This window comes from Hemiscyllium ocellatum, chromosome 3 (genome assembly GCF_020745735.1).
Source record: "Hemiscyllium ocellatum isolate sHemOce1 chromosome 3, sHemOce1.pat.X.cur, whole genome shotgun sequence".
Lineage (NCBI taxonomy): Eukaryota > Metazoa > Chordata > Chondrichthyes > Orectolobiformes > Hemiscylliidae > Hemiscyllium > Hemiscyllium ocellatum.
In genome coordinates this window covers 111720799-111739246 of record NC_083403.1, presented here as the reverse complement: position 1 = coordinate 111739246, position 18448 = coordinate 111720799, and the positions used below count along the sequence as shown (strand labels likewise).

At 40.4% G+C, this 18448-nt stretch overlaps 2 protein-coding genes across 7 annotated transcripts in view; one reads left to right on the top strand and one right to left on the bottom strand.

Annotated features, from left to right (window-relative positions):
• The window catches only part of fbxo9 (F-box protein 9), a 94962-nt gene extending 87588 nt beyond the window's left edge, over positions 1 to 7374 (top strand). For all 6 annotated transcript variants that reach the window (XM_060852970.1, XM_060852969.1, XM_060852965.1 and 3 more), the window contains one exon: positions 6699 to 7374. In XM_060852970.1, coding sequence (XP_060708953.1) covers positions 6699 to 6807 — 109 coding nt within the window. In that variant the 3' untranslated portion in view covers positions 6808 to 7374. The remainder of the gene's footprint in view (positions 1 to 6698) is intronic.
• A 1500-nt stretch (positions 7375 to 8874) lies between these two features.
• The window catches only part of LOC132834275 (chorion-specific transcription factor GCMa-like), a 45471-nt gene continuing 35897 nt past the window's right edge, over positions 8875 to 18448 (bottom strand). The window contains exons 5-6 of the mRNA XM_060852990.1: positions 11917 to 12039; positions 8875 to 10841 (exon numbers count right to left, since the gene is read on the bottom strand). Of these exons, the coding sequence (XP_060708973.1) occupies positions 10248 to 10841; positions 11917 to 12039 (717 nt within the window). The 3' untranslated portion in view covers positions 8875 to 10247. The remainder of the gene's footprint in view (positions 10842 to 11916; positions 12040 to 18448) is intronic.

The window sequence follows — 18448 nt, the reverse complement described above, 5'->3', positions numbered from 1 at the left end:
AATTGATCCTGCCTTCCATATTCTTCCAAAGCTTTGTCTGTTTTCAGTCGCCTAGATCTTATGTCCTATTTCTTCTTATTCACCTAGACCTTATTTTTCCTCTTAGCTAGTCTCTCAATTTCACTTGTCATCCATGGTTCCTTAATCTTGCCATTTCTATCCTTCATTTTCACAGTGACATGTTTCTTCTGCACTCTAGTCAACCTCTGTTTTTAAAAGCCTCCCACATATCAAATGTGGATTTACCTTCAAGCTGCTTCCAGTCCATATTCCCCAGCTCCTACCGAATTCTGCTATAGTTGGCCTTCCCCCAATTTAGCAGTCTTCCTTTAGGACCACTCTCGTCTTTGTCCGTGAGTATTCTAAAACTTACGGAATTGTGATCGCTATTCCCAAAGTAATCCCCTACTGAAACTTAAACCAGCTGGCTGGGCTCATTCCCCAACACTGCATCCAATATGGCCCCTTCCTGAGTTTAACTATTTACATACTGCTCGATAAAATCCTCCTGGATGCTCCTTACAAATTCTGCTCCATTAGTGGTGAGCACTGCTGCCAGGGACCCAGGTTCGATTCCAGCCATTGGCGACTGTCTGTGTGGAGTTTGCACACATTCCCCGTGTCTGCGTGGGTTTTCTCTAGGTGCTCCGGTTCCTCCCACAGTCCAAAGATGTGCTGGTCAGGTGAATTGGTCATGTTAAATTGCCCATAGTGCTAGGTTTATTAGTCAGAGGGAAATGGGTCTGGGTGGGTTACTCATCGCAGAGTTGGTGTGGACTTGTTGGGTCAAAGGGCCTGTTTCCACACTGCAGGAAGTCTAATCATAGACCTCTAACACTAAGTGAATGCCAGTCAATGTTGAGAAAATTAAAATCTCCCATCACCATCATTGTTGTTCCTACATCTTTCCATAATCTGTTTATATATATCTCTATCTCACGCTCACTGCTGGGAGGCCTGTAGTGCAGCCCCAACAGTATAGAAGAAGGGCTGTACTGTGCCCTTCTTCAGTATAGCTATGATATCCTCTCTGACCAGTAATACAACAACTCCACCCCTTTTGCCCTACTCTCTATCCCATCTGAAGCATCTATACCCTGGGATATTTAGTTACCAATCATGCCCTTCCATCAACCAAGTCTCAGTAATTGCAATAACATCATATTCCAGGTACTAGTCAGCGTCCTAAGCTCATCTGCCTTATCTACTACACTTCTCGTATTAAAACAAATGCACCTCAGACCACCCGTCCCTTTGTGTTCATCATCTGCTCCCTGCCTATTCTTCCCCTTAGCAGACATTGGTTCCAGTTCGGCCCAGGTGTAAACCGTCCAATTTGTAACAGTCCCATGTTCCTTAGAACTGGTCCCAATGTCTCAAAAATCTGAACCCCTTCCCTCTCAAGCCACATATTCATCTTACCTATTCTTTCATTTCTACTCTGACTAGCACTTGACACTGGTAGCAGTCCTGAGATTAGTACCTCTAAGATTTTACTTTTTAAGTTGGCTCCTAACTCCCTCAGTGTAGCCATCTATGTGTGGAATCAAAGGAAATGGGTGAGATCCTAAACAAACATTTCACATCAGTGCTACTGTGGAGAAAGACATGCAAGCTAGGAAAATCGGGGAAATACATCGTGATGTCTTGAAAAGAGTCCACATTACAGAACAGGAGCTGCAAGAGATCTTAAAATGCATAAGGATAGATAAATTCCCAGGTTCTGATCAGATGTAACCCAGAACACTGTGGGAAGCTAAGGAAGAAATTGCAGCATTATTTGTATCATTGACAGCCACAGATGAGGTGCCAGAAGACTGGAGGGTGATTAATGTTCTGCCATTATTTAATAAAGGTTGCAAGAAGAAGCCTGGGAACTGTAGACTGGTGGCCTGATATTTGTGGTGGCTAAGTTGTTGGAAGGGATTCTGAGACATAGGACCTACATGCATTTGGAATGGCAAGGACTGATTAGGGATAATCAGCATGGCTTTCCACATGTAAACTTATCTCTCTCAAACTTGACTTGAGTTTTTTGAAGAGGATGAAGACAACAGTAAATGTCTGCATGGAATTTAGCAAGACCTTCAACATGGTTCCGCATAGTAGACTGGTTAGTAGGGTTAGATCATGTGGGATCCAGGGGGAGCTATCCGATTGGTTACAAAATTGGCTTGACAGCAGGAGACAGAGCGGTGGTAGAAGGTTGTTGCTCAGACTGGAGTTCTATGACCAGCAGTGTGTCACAAGGGTGGTGCTGGGTCCACTGTTGTTGCCATTTATATAAACAATTTGGAGGCATGCTTAGTTATTTGGTGGAATAATTGATATTGAAGAAGGTTATCTAAGTATACAATGGGATCTTGATCAACTGGGCCACTGGGCTGAGGAATGACAGATGGATAAATGGGAGCTGTTTCATCTTGATAAGACAAACTGGCAGGAATTACACACTTGGTGGTAGACCTGGGGAGTGGTGGTGAACAGAGACCAAGGGGTGCAGGTACATAGTTCCTTGAAAGTGGCATCATTGGTAGACAGAGTAGTGAAGAAGGCGTTTGGCAAGTGTGCTTTCATCAGTCAGAACAATGAGTACACTAGTTAGGATGTCATGGCTTTACAAGACATTGTTAAGGCCATATTTGGAGTACTGCGTACAATTCTGGTCACACTGCTATAGGAAGAATGTTATTAAACTGGAAAGGGGGCAAAAAAAATTTACAAGGATATTACCAAGACTGGAGAGTTTGAACTATAAGGAGATGCTAGATAGGCTGGGACTTTTTCCCTGGAGCATAAGAGGCTGAGAGGTAATCTTATCAAGGTTTATACAATCATGAGGAGCATAAGCAAGGTGAATGCCGAGGCGTTTGCCCTAGGTTAGGGCATATATTTAAGGGGAAAGATTTTAAAAGGACCTGAGGGGCAACCATTTCACACAGAGGGTAGTGCAGATGTGGAACAAGCTGCCAAAGGGAGTGTTCATGGCAAGTACAATATTTACCAGATGTTTGGACAGGAAAGGATTAAAGGGATTTGGACAAAATACAGGCAAATGGGACTTGGACGAGCTTTTTCATAGTTCCACTCAAACAAATTCAATGCATTGCTCTAGATCTGAGATCCTCCTGTTCTAGTGTTCTGACCTATCTCATATTATCAATAGAACTAATTTTCCTTCTCATCTGCCCTTCCTAAATGTTCAATATCTTTTGAATATTCATTTGCCAGTCTTAGTCAGCATGCAGCCATGTTTCTGTAGTGGAATTATATTATAAACATTTATTTCTTTTGTGCCTTTAGACCATTTATCGTTGCGAATGCTGCGTGCATTCATATAGAGTGCCCTTAACTTGTCCCTTTGCTTCAAATGTGGAATTATATCAAACTCGATTCTCAACTATGTTTCATTGTATTTTAAATTGTTTTTCTACTTTCTGTTTCCAACTTCAGTTTGAGTTTCCCCTCAAGTTCCTATGCCCCTGACAAGTTAGATTAAACGATCTCCAACGTCATTAACAAATCTCCCTGTGAGGATATCAGTCACAGTCCTGTTTAGATTTAAATTGGCCAGCTTGTACAAGTCCCCTCAACTGGTCCCAATGCCTCAGAAATCTGAGGCCCTCCCTCCAACACTTGTTCTCCAGCAATGGATTCAATAAATCAGTTCTTCTAACTGGCACACGACACTGCAACTAATCCTGAGATTACTGTTCTTAGTCATATTTTAGTATTCCCAGGTCCTTGAATTCGATTTTCAGGACCTCATTCAAGTGACTTAGATATTTATATTTCAGATTTTCAGAATCCACAATATTCTGCTTTTTCATACAAGTAATTGGCCTGCTTTCTACTGCCTGAAAATATGAGAATGTGAAAACTGTTAAAACAGAGGACCATTTCAAATCCCCTTCAGTGAGGGAATGATTACTTCTCCTATATTAACCCCTGGTTTCTCATTGACTCATGAGGAAGCATTCAACCTTCAAGTCCATGATGCAATCCCTTTAGAACAGTACAACCACTCCCACTTTCCTGCTGTATCCCCCTGGTCCTGCACATTCCTTTAATTGTCCATCCAATTTGTTTTTGAAATCATTCACTGTCCTCACTTCTGTCTCCCAATGAGCAGAGAGTTCCAGGACATTACCTTTGCTGCTAAAACAAAATCTTCCTCAAATCTCTCTCGCACCTCTTGCCCAAAACCTTAAAACCTGTACCCTCTAATCCTTGTACCATCAGCTAGTGGAAACAGCTTTTCATTGTCTAGCTTACCTAAAACATCAAATTTGGCATCATTGTCAAATTTTGAAATATTATTCTTTGTTCCAATATAAATAAAAGCTGTAGTCCAGCGTTAATCCTTTAGGAGTATGACTGTGTTCCATCCTGCACTCTGAAACCAAATATCTTCTACAATTTGCTGATTTCTGTCCTCAAACCTTTTCCATTCAAGCTGATGCTGATCCTCCTATTCCATGGGTCTTAGTTTTATTAACTAGCTTTAATTTTGAGAGTTTGTGAAATGCTTGCTTAGAATCCACATAGGAGAAAGTGAGGTCTGCAGATGCTGGAGATCAGAGCTGAAAATGTGTTGCTGAAAAAGCGCAGCAGGTCAGGCAGCATCCAGGGAACAGGAGATTCGATGTTTCGGGCATAAGCCCTTCTTCAGGAATTCCTGAAGTAGGGCTTATGCCCGAAACGTTGAATCTCCTGTTCCCTGGATGCTGCCTGACCTGCTGCGCTTTTTCAGCAACACATTTTCAGTTAGAATCCACAAACCCAATATCCATTGCATTATCATCATTGACTTTCCTCACTTCATTAAAAACTTCAAATAGTTTGGTGAGCACCATCTGCTTTTTACACATCAACACTGTCTCTCCTTAGTTACCTCAAACTTCTCCAAGTTTCTGCCCATTTTGGTTTGTCTAAGTATTGTTTCTAAATCCTGAACCAACACTAATGTTAAACTAACTGGCCTCCAGTTACAAAGGATATTCCTACATATTTCATTGAATACTTTATTGTCACATCTAAAATTCTCCAATCATCTGGCATGCTTTTCCCCCATATCTAGGGAATTGTGGCAACTCCTGCTATCGTCATGGTAAGAATGGAAGCCATTCAAATTAGGCAATTTGTTCTAAACAAAACCAGTTAGTACACCCTTTTTATGAACTTTCAGTCCATCCGTTATTTCTGCCTCTTATAAACAGTATTCTTATACTCTTATACTCAAGTACCTTTGCACATCCTAAGCATAAATGACCTATCCCTAATAAGCCCAATTTGTCTATTACTATCTCTTAATTACATACTGGTAGAAGATTTTAGAGACCTTTTTATGTCACGGAGACACCAAGATACAGTATTTCTGTGGAATATTTTGATAAGGGTAATCATTGTATCATAATGATGAGCAGAGGGATCTTGGTGTCTATGTACACAGATCTCTGAAAGTTGCCACCCAGGTAAATAGTGCTGTGAGGAAGGCATATGGTGTACTGGGCTTTATTGGCAGAGGAATTGAGTTCCGGAGTCCTGAGGTCATGTTGCAGTTGTATAAGACTCTGGTGAGGCCTCATCTGGAGTATTGTGTGCAGTTTTGGTCGCCATACTATAGGAAGGATGTGGAAGCTTTAGAACGAGTGCAGAGGAGGTTTACCAGGATGTTGCCTGGAATGGTAGGAAAATCTTATGAGGAAAGGCTGAGGCACTTGGGGCTGTTCTCATTGGAGAAGAGAAGGTTTAGGGGAGATCTGATAGAAGTGTATAAGATGATTAGGGGTTTAGATAGGGTAGATACTAAGAACCTTTTACCGCTAATGGAGTCAGGTGTTACTAGGGGACATAGCTTTAAATTAAGGGGTGGTAGGTATAGGACAGATGTTAGGGGTAGATTCTTCACACAGCGGGTTGTGAGTTCATGGAATGCCCTGCCTGTATCAGTGGTGAACTCTCCTTCTTTATGGTCATTTAAGCGGGCATTGGATAGGCATTTGGAAGTTATTGGGCTAGTATAGGTTAGGTAGGATTCGGTCGGCGCAACATCGAGGGCCGAAGGGCCTGTACTGCGCTGTATCCTTCTATGTTCTATGTTCTAAGGTTTAGATTAATAATAGTGTAGAGTAAGAAACAGTCTGAAGTAGAACCTCCAAATTTAGCAGATGGCTAACTGATGTCAATAGGATGATAATGAATCTAGCTAAGTAGAATGGAACCAAAGAACCATAATGAAACAACAGTTGAGATGATCTTTAAATGGTTTAGCTACAGACTAGTTCCATTCCAAAAAGAGTGAAAGGCAAGAGAATCAAAGCTACAGTCTCATGGATGTATGAATTCTTAAAGTGAGAACTGGGCAAAGTATATGAAGTTGAGAGGGGAAATAATCAGGAAAATATGACTGGTAAAGAGAGAATATGACAATACTGTGGCAGGTGATATAAAAAAAACTCTAAATTCTAAAGATAGTTTATTTGTTCTAAACAAACCAGTCAGTATAATCTGAAATGCCATTGATATATTTCAAAGTTTTAGTAGTTTATTAAATAGTAAACAATAACTATTAATAAACTAACATACTCAGTCATTATACACTATTTTCAGGATAATAAGGAATATTCTAAATTATAAAAGTAGATTACTTTTATGCAGAATTTGCAAAATATGTCTAATTTTTAATTTTTTTTTAGGTCAACTGGTGAGACTGCTGTTACCACATTTGACATTGATAAAATGTACACCCCTTTGTTCTTTTCTCGTGTGAAGAGCTTTACAGCATTTGCTGAAACTCCTCTTTAATTTGATCCAACCTGTCAATTTAGGTCTAGATTCAAGGCAAAGCACTTTTATCTTCTACCTTTTGCATGAGTGGTGTGGCATTAACTCTACAAGAGGAAGCTGCTTTTTGGGTTTATATAGGATATTGCTGAACCAGTGCATTATTTTTTAAAGGAGAGTGTTGCAAAAATAAAGTCTGAAATCTTAAAAGTTTCAGTATGTTGAATCACAGACTGATTTCTTTAAGAGATATGCATTAAGAAAGTTAAATGATCTGTAATTAGACTCGGGGCTTTAAATACAAATCTTGAGGCTATTGTCTTTCGCATTGTTTCAATTTTACTGCCAATACATTGGTACTGTCAGAATTTTTACACTGGGTTATGAGAATGTAACTGTCAGTGAACTGTCTCATTTTTATTACAAATGGAATAATTCATGTTATCTGAGACTCTGCTGGACAACAGTCATTGTCTTTTCATGTCATCTGACTTCAAAACTTTAATTGATTTTGAGATTTTTTTCATTATTTACTTAAACTGAAATTATGTTTGGATACCAAGAAAATAAATGTTTTCTTCCAATTGGCTTTGCTCTTTCTTTATTGAATGTCTGTATATGACTAGGCTTGTGGCACTTCAAATGTCCTACACAATCTTGGGCAATCAGCCTCTTAATGAATTGTAAGAAAAACTATCTGAATTTTTTTTATTATTATTTGCTGATTTCTCTCACTTTTTATTGGATGATCTCAGTCAATTTCATAAGGCAATTCACAAGCCAAAGCCTTTGAAGAATTTTGCATCACAGTAGACTACACGATTCCTATTTATGCATTCAAAATATTAAGAATGCCTCTTTGAGGAAGGAGTTTGTGATTTTCTCTTCACAATTCACAATTTAGTATAAGGCCAGCCAAATCTCAATCCTTAAGTGAATGTTTTCCTGACTAATGACAGATATGGCTGCTCCTCCACTGTCTTGTACTAGCCATAAATTTAAGTTTTTGAACTTAGAGCTAGTCTCATGGTCAATTTATGCCAGTTGTCATAAGTACCCACCTGGTTTATCATGTTCTTTAAGGAAAGAAATTGCCAACCTTATCTGGTCTGGCTTCCATGTGATTCCAGAATTTCAACAATGGGGTTGATTCTTAACCGCCCACTGGACAATTGGGAATAGGCAACAAATGCTGGCATAGAAATGCTGATTTCTCTCACTTTTTATTGGATGATCTCAGTCAATTTCATAAGGCAATTCACAAGCCAAAGCCTTTGAAGAATTTTGCATCACAGTAGACTACACGATTCCTATTTATGCATTCAAAATATTAAGAATGCCTCTTTGAGGAAGGAGTTTGTGATTTTCTCTTCCCCATTTATGATTGTTTATACTCAGGTTTATTTTGTAGCCATGCTAGCTTTGATTTAAGCATTTTTCAGTTGCACAGGTGCAGACTACTGCGGGGCTGTGCCTTTCCTAAAACTATCAAATGCTGTCATTTTAGTGTAAGGCCAGCCAAATCTCAATCCTTAAGTGAATGTTTTCCTGACTAATGACGGATATGGCTGCTCCTCCACTGTCTTGTACTAGCCATAAATTTAAGTTTATGAACTTATGAACTGATTCTTAACCGCCCACTCGACAATTGGGAATAGGCAATAAATGCTGGCATAGCCACGTGCGAAAATTATTTCTTTTAAAATGTGAAACTTCATGCGGCCACCAATAGGAGAGCCTAATAGTATTTCTGTAAGATTAGTTTTCAGAACTAAATTAATTAACTTGGGCTTAATTATTTCATTTGCTGGAAAGAAGTTACTGAAGCAAGGTTCTGTGCTGAAAGCTCATTAAGATTTTGGCATATAACTGATGTGGTACTGCATTAAGATATTTCATTGTCTTGTTCACAATAGGTAGTATGTCAAGCTTGCCTTTGACTCCCACACATATTCAGCTTGACAAAACCTTACTCCCAATATTAAGGAAGTTAGGGATTGAGGAAACCTTTCCAGAATAATTGGTACAGCATTTCTGATGAATAATGTGGCATTAGCTCAGTACATGGTCAACTCTTGCAAGAAGAGCTTGATATTAATGCTATTTAATAAGCATGTCACAACAGCACTTTTAGACGTACAGTTTTGATTAAATACACACAAGTGACCCATGACCCATACCCCACACGATTGCAGGATCTTTGACTACTTCATTAAATTAAAACAAATGGCAATATGTTACAAGGATCTAAATGTTGAACCAAACTCGCATATCGTAACTAAAGTTGAACTCAAGACATTCATACAATATTTTTATGCTTAGCTTTATTTGGTATTCAAATATTAACACAATGCATATAGTTTTATTTCATGTAGGTATTTTTTAATGACATCACAACTATACGACATTATCTTCAGGCTGGTGCTAAGATTTGATAATATTTCCATATTATACATTATAAATTTAAAATGAAGCATTGTAATAAAACTGCACAAAGCAAAGTACTTTTAATCAAAAAAGGCACAGAGGTGAAATTTTCTAGAAAATGTGATTATATCTCCCTCCTGTTGAAGAAGAAACTTTAAAAGAATGATTTTTTTTTGCTGTCTCTGGCAATCAAAAATGATCCCTGTATGACATATGACATTGGTTAAATATAATGATAAAGGCACTTGTGACCTCAGTAAAGAAATCCCTCATAGGCCATCATTTCAGATTCTGGCAATACAGTTTTCCGAATGTAAGTGGATATCCAAACTGAGAACTTTCAAATAGGCATTGTAATGTACACTTTATGTACGATGTACTTGATTTTCTGTTTTCTACATGAGATAACCTGCTGGCACATAAAATTAATCCTGAGGTAACTTCTGAAAAGCAATAAATATTTTACAACCATTAATCCATTGTGCTACACGTCCTTTTTGAAAGTGACAAATGTGTCAGCCATGTGTGGATGAGTGAGCTGCAATTTATGTACATCAATGAATTGAATGAGTATTATACTACTTATACTACATTTCATCGAAATTTGGTTATAACATGGTGAATTTGTCTCACGGAACATGCTACAGAATGTCATACAGGGTATAGGCAAAAAATGATAACCTTAGTTATTGTTTGTTCACTGCAATCATGCTGCCGGATTTGCGTCACTGTTATTGATAGTCTTTCATATAAAGTTCATATAAATTTACCCAGTATTTACAATAAACTCTGGAGAAAAAATTACCACATGATTTGAACTGATGAGTTTTTTTTGTTTTTCTTTAAATAATACATGCATTTTATGTTTGAATTGATGTTTAAAAATTTGCAGTTGGAATGTTAAATATCTTCCAGTTGATGAGTGGTTTAGTTAAGACTTCTTAAAAAAAGGTTGGGATTCTTATTGATAAAATTGTGTGTTTCTGCCCTTCACATTGCCATAGCAGTTATGGGTTATTGTATGTGAAGAAACTCTAAAGTGGATAAATAGCAGCAGGAACATAAGCACTATTTTGATTTTGCAGGAACATAGCATCATATAGATAATCACAGTATTCATCCGGGTTGGGTTTGGAGGTCTGGTACATGGTTTTGTTCATGTTGTTTATTGTAGTTTGTGCATTCTGCATTGGGTCTCTGAAGTTCTTAGGACTGGCAGCTTCGTTGCAAGGATCTGAAGAACTTTGAGAATATCTAATAAAAGAGTTGCTGTAGCCATTCTTTCCCAATGTAATTTTATTCCAGTTGGGGTAATCTCCACACTCAAAACTTGTACTGCAGTTTGTTCCAGGGCCACCGTAATTCCCAGGATTATGGCACCCTGCATTAAGTTGTGCACATCTACTATAGATTCTGCTGATATCCATTTCGCAGTGTGGATCATAAAGGTAGGTGGGCTTTCCGAAGTCATGCCCATTTGTATATGAGAAGCACGGATTGCCAGAGATGTTCTCAACTGCTACACATTCTTCCAGGTTTCCATTTACATAGAGATTAGACAATACGCTTTTTGGATTAGAAGTAAATGTTGGCTGAGATCCTTCGTTTTCAATTGGACCTGTTATCAGCTGAGCAAACAAACGTCTTAAGTAACAATTTGATGTGCAATTTTTACCAACTTGTATTTATACACAACTTTGACATTGACTCAATTTAGAAAGTACTTTAATGAGTGATAAAGCTATTATGAGGGGCCATGGAAGAACCTGGTATAAAAGGGAGATTTTAAGGGTTTTATAGGAGAGGAAGGTGATGAAGCAGAGAGATTAAAGGAGGAATTTTCAGAGCCTGAGAAGCTAGTGGTAGTTTTTTTTTGGGCAGGGGTGCGCGGGAGATGTGTGAGTTGTGTGTAAAAGGCCACAGTTCATGGTTGTTAGGCTGCAGATGGTTGTGAAGAAAATGGGCAAAAGCCGTTGGAGATTTTGACATAAGATGAAGACTTTAAATCTGAGATACTGGCAAACTTGTGTGTCAGTCAGAACTGGCAACTTTATAATAGCTTATAGACAGCAAAGCCTGATTGTGTTAAAGCTTATGAAGGATGGGATATGAGAGAATGTCCAGAAGAGAATTAGAACAGTTATGTTTGGAGATCACAAAAGCATGAAAACGTGGAAGCAGATCATTCTTGTGATTATAGGGCAGTCCAAATAATGTGCATCGGGTAACCAGTACATTATTTCAGTTTCACAGCATGCAGAATTAAGATCTCAATACTGGGTTGTTTGATATTTGATGTTTCAGTGCACCATCTGCTGATTCCCCATTTCTCTTGTTAATTGTATTTTAGGAGTAAGATCAGTAAAATCTTACCAATTATATACCCAGGTCCCTTTGATACAGGGTACATTTTAATGTGTAAATGTTGCTCTGAAAATATTTAGGATTGGACTAATGGATTCCTTCCTGTCCATTCGATATTTTGACTGACCTTGTAGTTAAACCATGATGGAAGGCTATCAAGTCAATTATATGAATCTCCCCTAAGAGCAAGAATGAGGTTAGCTCAATCAGAACATCTTTATGGAATAATGTTGGTACTATTTTTCTTACTTAATTTTATCATCAAGATACCCTAATTATACATCTTCCCCCTGTTTCAACACCACTTGTATAGGACTGTAACAACATCATATATCATACCTGCAGGTCTCTTTTATTCTTATAGCAACTATTTTCACCATATGGTCTTTTCTTGTGGATTGATCTCCTTGCTTCAGCTTCTGTCTTTGTTTCTGGCCTGGGGTGATCGTGTACACCTTTTGCCTGTCATGTGAAAGAAATTGAGGGCAAAAAAATGTAATTCCTTTGCACAGAGGCTGTGTTTTACATTTATTCTAATGAATTTAGAAGCATAGAGCATGAAAACAGACCCTTTGGTTCACCCAGTCCATACAGACTATGTTCCCACACTAGTCCCACCTGCCTGCGCTTGGCCTATGTCTCTCCAAACCTTTCCTATTCATGAACTTATCTAAATGGCTTTTAAACATTATACCTATACCTACATCCACCAGTCTCTGATAGTTCATTCCACACATGAACCAGTCTGGGTAAAAAAAAGTTGCTTCTTATGTCCTTTTTAAATCTTTCTCCTCTCACCTTAAAAATATGTCCCCTAATTTTGAACTCCCCCACCCTAGAGAAATCACCCTTGTCACTCACCTTATGATCTATGATTCCCTTCATGATTTTATAAACCTCAATAAGGTAACCCCTCCATTTTGCCAGAGCGGCAAGGAGAGAAGGAGGAGCGAAGCAAGGGCTGCCCAGAAGGTAAGGGCTTAATTTATATTTGGGCAGTGGCTAAACCCGAGATACTACACGGGTAATATCTCCCTCCCGCGCCCCCTTCTCTAACCAGAAGAAAAAGATCCTGTAAGGTAAGGCTTTTATTTCTTATCTTTTTCATTTATTTAAGTGCATTGTTTGGTTTTAGTTAGTTCATATAAAGCTAAGCTTACAATAGCAGGGGACCTCAGACCTGTGGCATGTGACTCTTGCTTGATATGGGAGCTTAGGACCGTGTCTGACATTCCTGACTCGTACACTTGCAAGAAGTGTGTCCAGTTGCAGCTGTTGTTTGACCGCTTGACGGTCCTGGAGCTGTGGATGGACTCACTGTGGAGCATCCGCAATGCTGAGGAGGTCATGGATAGCACATTTAGTGAACTGGTCTCACCGCAGGTTAGGATTGCTGAGGGAGAAAGTGAATGGGTGACCAAAAGACAGAAAAAGAGTATGAAGGCAGTGCAGGTGTCCCCTGCGGTCATCTCTCTCCAAAACCGATATACCATTTTGGATACTGTTGGAGGAGATGGCTCGCCAGGGGAGGGCAGCAGTTGTCAAGATCATGGCATCGTGGCAGCCACTGCTGTTCAGAAGGGCGGGAAAAAGACTCGTAGGGCCACAGTCATGGGGGATTCTATTGTGAGGAGGCCAAAAATGGGACTACCAGATGGTATGTTGCCTCCCAGGTGCTCGGGTCAGGGATGTCACTGATCAGCTGCAGAGCATTCTAAAAGGGGAGGGTGAACAGTCAGTTGCCTTGATGCATATAGGCACCAACGATATAGGTAGAAAGCGAGATGAGGTCCTGAAAGAAGAATTCAGGGAGCTAGGAGAGAAGTTAAAGGGGAGGATCTCAAAGGTAGTGATCTCAGGATTACTACCAGTGTCACGTGCTAGCCAGTGTAGAAATGAAAAAAATGGGCAGGATGAACACGTGGCTTGAGAGATGGTGTAGGAGGGAGGGGTTCAGATTTGTTGGACATTGGGACCAGTTCTGGGGAAGGTGGGACTATTACAAAAGGGACGGTCTACATCTGAACCAAACCAGAACCAATATCCTTGGGGAGTTTTTGCTACTGCTGCTGGGGAGGTTTTAAACTAATATGGCAGGGGACTGGGAACCAGAAGAGAAAACAAATAGGCAGTGAGGTTGAGACTGGAGACTCTAAGAATTATGAAGATAGCATTAATAAAGGGAAGAATAGGCAGAGAACTGGTGGCCTGAAATGCATCTACTTTAATGCAAGGGGTATAGTGTGTAAGGCAGATGAACTTAGGGCTTGGATTGGTGCCTGGGAGTATGGCATTATTGCTATCACAGAGACTTGGTTGAAGGCAGGGCATGATGATTGGCAATTAAATGTTCCAGGATATAGACGCTTCAGACAGGACAAGGAGGGAAGTAAAAGAGGGGTGGAGTTGCATTGCTGGTCAGGGACTATATCACGGCTATGCTAAAGGAAGACACTATGGCAGTCTTGGGTAGTGAGGCATTATGGGTGGAGCTGAGAAATAAGAATGATGCAGTTACATTGTTGGGGTTGTATTACAGACCACCCAACAGTGAGCGTGAGGTACAAGAACAAATAGGTAAACAGATTATGAATAGATATAGAGGCAATAGGGTAATGGTGATGGGAGATTTTAATTTTCCCAACATTGACTGGGATACATTTCGTGTCAAAGGTCTAAATGAAGTAGAATTTGTACGATGCGTCCAGGAGAGTTTTCTAGAGCAGTTTGTCAATAGTCCGACGAGGGAAAGGGCCATATTGGACCTGGTACTGAGGAATGAGCCAGGACAAGTGGTAGAAGTTGCGGTGGGGGATTTCTTTGGGAACAGTGACCACAATTCTGTAAGTTTTAGAATACTCTTGGATAAAGAAGAGAGTTGTCCAGAGGGAAGAGTACTAAACTGGGCCAAGACCAATTATATCAAAATTAGACAGGAGCTGGGAAATGTGGATTGGACACAGCTATTTGAAGGGAAGCCCACATTTGAGATGTGGGAGGCTTTCAGTAGTGCGGGATAGGCACGTCCCGTTGAAGACAGGATAGGAAGGGCAAGATTCGTGAACCATGGATGACAGGAGAAATTGTACAACTAGCCAAGAGGAAAAGTGAAGTGTACATAAGGTCTAGGCAGCTAAGAACAGAATGGGCCTGGAGGAATATCGGAAGAGTAGGACAAGTCATAAATAAGAAATCAAGTGGGCTAAAAGCGGTCATGAAATAGCTTTAACAAGCAGAATTAAGGAAAATCCCAAAGCACTTTATGCTTATATAAGAAGCAAATAGGTAGCTAGAGAAAGGATTGGTCCACTAAAACATAATGAAGGAAGGCTGTGTACCGAACCCGAAAGAATGCGTGAGATTCTGAATGAATACTTTGCATCAGTGCTCACTGAGGAGAGGAACATGATGAATCTTGAGATTAGAGATAGAAGTTTGATTAGTCTGGATCATGTTTTTGCGGATGATACGAAAGTCGGTGGAGTTGTTGACAGTGAGGAAGGATGTGGCAGGTTACAGCAGGATATAGATAAGCTGCAGAGCTGGGCAGAAAGGTGGCAAATGGAGTTCAATGTAGGTAAGTGTGAAGTGATTCACTTTGGTAAGAGTAACAAGAAGATGGAGTACTGGGCTAATGGTCGGATACTTGATAGTGAGGATGAGCAGAGGGATCTTGGTGTTATTGTACACAGATCTCTGAAAGTTGCCACCCAGGTAAATAGTGCTGTGAAGAAGGCATATGGCTTTTATTGGTAGAGGAATTGAGTTCCGGAGTCCTGAGGTCATGTTGCAGTTGTATAAGACTCTGGTGCGGCCGCATCTGGAGTATTGTGTGCAGTTTTGGTTGCCATACTATAGGAAGGATGTGGAGGCACTGGAACGGGTGCAAAGGAGGTTTACCAGGATGTTGCCTGATATGTTGGAAGATCGTATGAGGAAAGGCTGAGGCACTTGGGGCTGTTTTCATTGGAGAAAAGAAGGTTTAGGGGTGATTTGATAGAGGTGTACAAGATGATTAGGGGTTTAGATAGGGTTGACCATGAGAATCTTTTTCCACGTATGGAGTCAGATATTACGAGGGGGCATAGCTTTAAATTAAGGGGTGGTAGGTATAGGACTGATGTTAGGGGTAGATTCTTTACTCAGCGAGTCGTGAGTTCATGGAATGCCCTGCCAGTAACAGTGGTGGACTCTCCCTCTTTATGGGCATTTAAACGGGCATTGGATAGGCATATGGAGGATAGTGGGCTAGTGTAGGTTAGGTGGACTTGGATCGGCGCAACATCGAGGGTCGAAGGGCCTGTACTGCGCTGTATTTTTCTATGTTGGCATAAGTAGGGAAGATAAATTGGGTATGCTAGAAGTTATTAAGGTGGCCAAATCCCCAGGACCCGATGGGATCTATCCCAGTTTACTAAGGAAGGCGAGAAAGGAAATAGCTGGGTCCCTGACAGATATCTTTGTGGCATCCTTAAACACAGGTGAGGACTGGAAGTTTGCTCATGATGTCCCCCTGTACAAGAAGGGTAATAGGGATATTCTGGGTAACCACAGACCAGTGAGCCTGACGTTGGTGGAGTGGAAGTTGCTGAGAGATAAGCTCATTCTTTTCTGAATATAAATAGATATTATCAGTGATAGGCAACATGGTTTTCTGCGGGGGAGATCATGCCTTACCAACTTAATAGAGTTCTTCGAGGAAGAGACCAGGTTGTTAGATGAAGGAAGGGCTGTTGATGTCATATACATGTACTTTAGGAAGGTGCTTGATAAGGTTCCCATTGTAGACTAATGGAGAAAGTGAAGTCACATGGTGTGCAGGGTGTTCTAGCTAGGTGGATAAAGAACTGGTTGAGCAACAGAATACAGAGACTAGTAGTTGAAGGGAGTTTCTCTAAATGGAGAAAGGTGACCAGTGGTGTTCCACAGGGGTCAGTATTGGGAGCACTGTTGTTTGTAATATACATAAATAATCTAGAAGAGGGCATTGTTGGTATGATCAGCAAGTTTGCAGATGACACGAAGATTGGTGGAGTAGCAGAAAGCATAAGGGACTGCCAGAGATATAGATAGACTGGAGAGTTGGGTGGAAAAGTGGCAGATGGTTTTCAATCCAGACAAATGTGAGGTGATGCATTTAGGCAAGTCTAATTATAGAGCGAATTATATAATGAATGGAAGAGCCTTGGGAAAAGTTGATGGGCAGAGAGATCTGGGAGTGCAGGTCCATTTTACCCTGAAGGTTGCTGCACAGGTGAATAGAGAGGTCAATAAGGTATATAGTATGCTTGCCTTCATTGGAAGGGGTATTGAGTATAAGAGCTGGCAAGTCATGTTAACATTGTACAAGACATTGGTTCGGCCTCATTTAGAATACGGTGTACAGTTCTGGTCGCCACATTACCAAAAGGATGTGGACACTTTGGAGAGGGTGGAGAGAAGCTTTACAAAGATGTTGCTTGGTATAGAAGGTGCTAGCTATGAAGAGAGGTTGAGTAGGTTAGGTTTATTTTCACTAGAAAAAAGGAGATTGAGGGGGGACCTGATTGAGGTTTACAAAATCATGAAAGGGAGAGACAGGGTGGATAGAGACAAGCTTTTTCCCAGGGTGAAGGATTCAATAACGAGAGGTCATGCTTTCAAGGTGAGAGGTGGAAAGTTTAAGGGGTATATACTCGGCAAGTACTTCACACAGAGGGTGGTGAGTATTTGGAACGCGTTGCCAGCAGAGGTGTAGAGACAGGCACAGTAGATTCATTTAAGATGCTTCTGGATAGATGCATGAGTAGGTGGAAAGCAGAGGGATACAAATGCTTAGGAATTGACCATCAGGTTTAGACAATACATTTGGATCGGCTCAGGCTTGGAGAGCTAAAGGGCCTGTTCCTGGGCTGTAGATTTCCTTTGTTCTTTATTTCCTACACTCCAGTGAAAAAGTCCCAATCTTTTCAATCTATTTTTTTTATCTCAAGCATTCCATTCCCAGCAACATCCCGATAACTCTTTTATGAACCCTCTCCAGCTTAATAATATCCTTCCTATAACAGGGCAACCAGAACAGCAAACACTACTCCAGAAGAGGCCTCACCAACGTCCACTACAACCTCAAAATGACATCCCAACTCCTGTACTCAAAGATCTGAGCAATGTAAGCAAAATGACTTCTTAACCACCCTGTCTACCTGTGACACAAATTTCAAAGAATTATGTATCTGAACCCCTGGGTGTCTCTGTTTTACAGCACTACCCAGGACCCTACCATTAATTGAATAAGTCCTATCCTTGTTTGTATTACCAAAATACAATACTGCACATTATCCAAATTAAACTCCATCTGCCACTCTTCGGCCCATTGACCCAATTGACCCTCTTTGTAATCTTCAGAGCAGTGCTCTGAAAGCTGGTGCTTCCAAATAAACCTGTTGAACTATAACCTGGTGTTGGGTGATTTTTAACTTTGTACACCCCAGTTCAACATTGGCGCCTCCAAATCATGATTTCAATAAAGCATTTGACAAGGTTCTTCATGGTAGATTGATTCGCAAGGTTAGATCACACAGAATACATGGAGAACAAGCCATTTGGATATAGAACTAGCTTGAAGGTAGAAGACAGAGGGTCGGAGGATTGTTTTTCACACTGGAGGCCTGTGACCAGCTGTGTGCCACAAGGATCGGTAGTGGATCCACTGCATTTTGTTGTTAATACAAATGATTTGGATGTGAACATAGGAGGTAAATGACAACAAAATTGGAGGTGTAATGGACAGCGAAGAAGGTTACCTCCGAGTACAGTGGGATCTTGATCAGATGGACCAATGGACCAGGAAGTGGTGGATAGAGTTTAATTTAGATAAATGTGAGATGTTGAA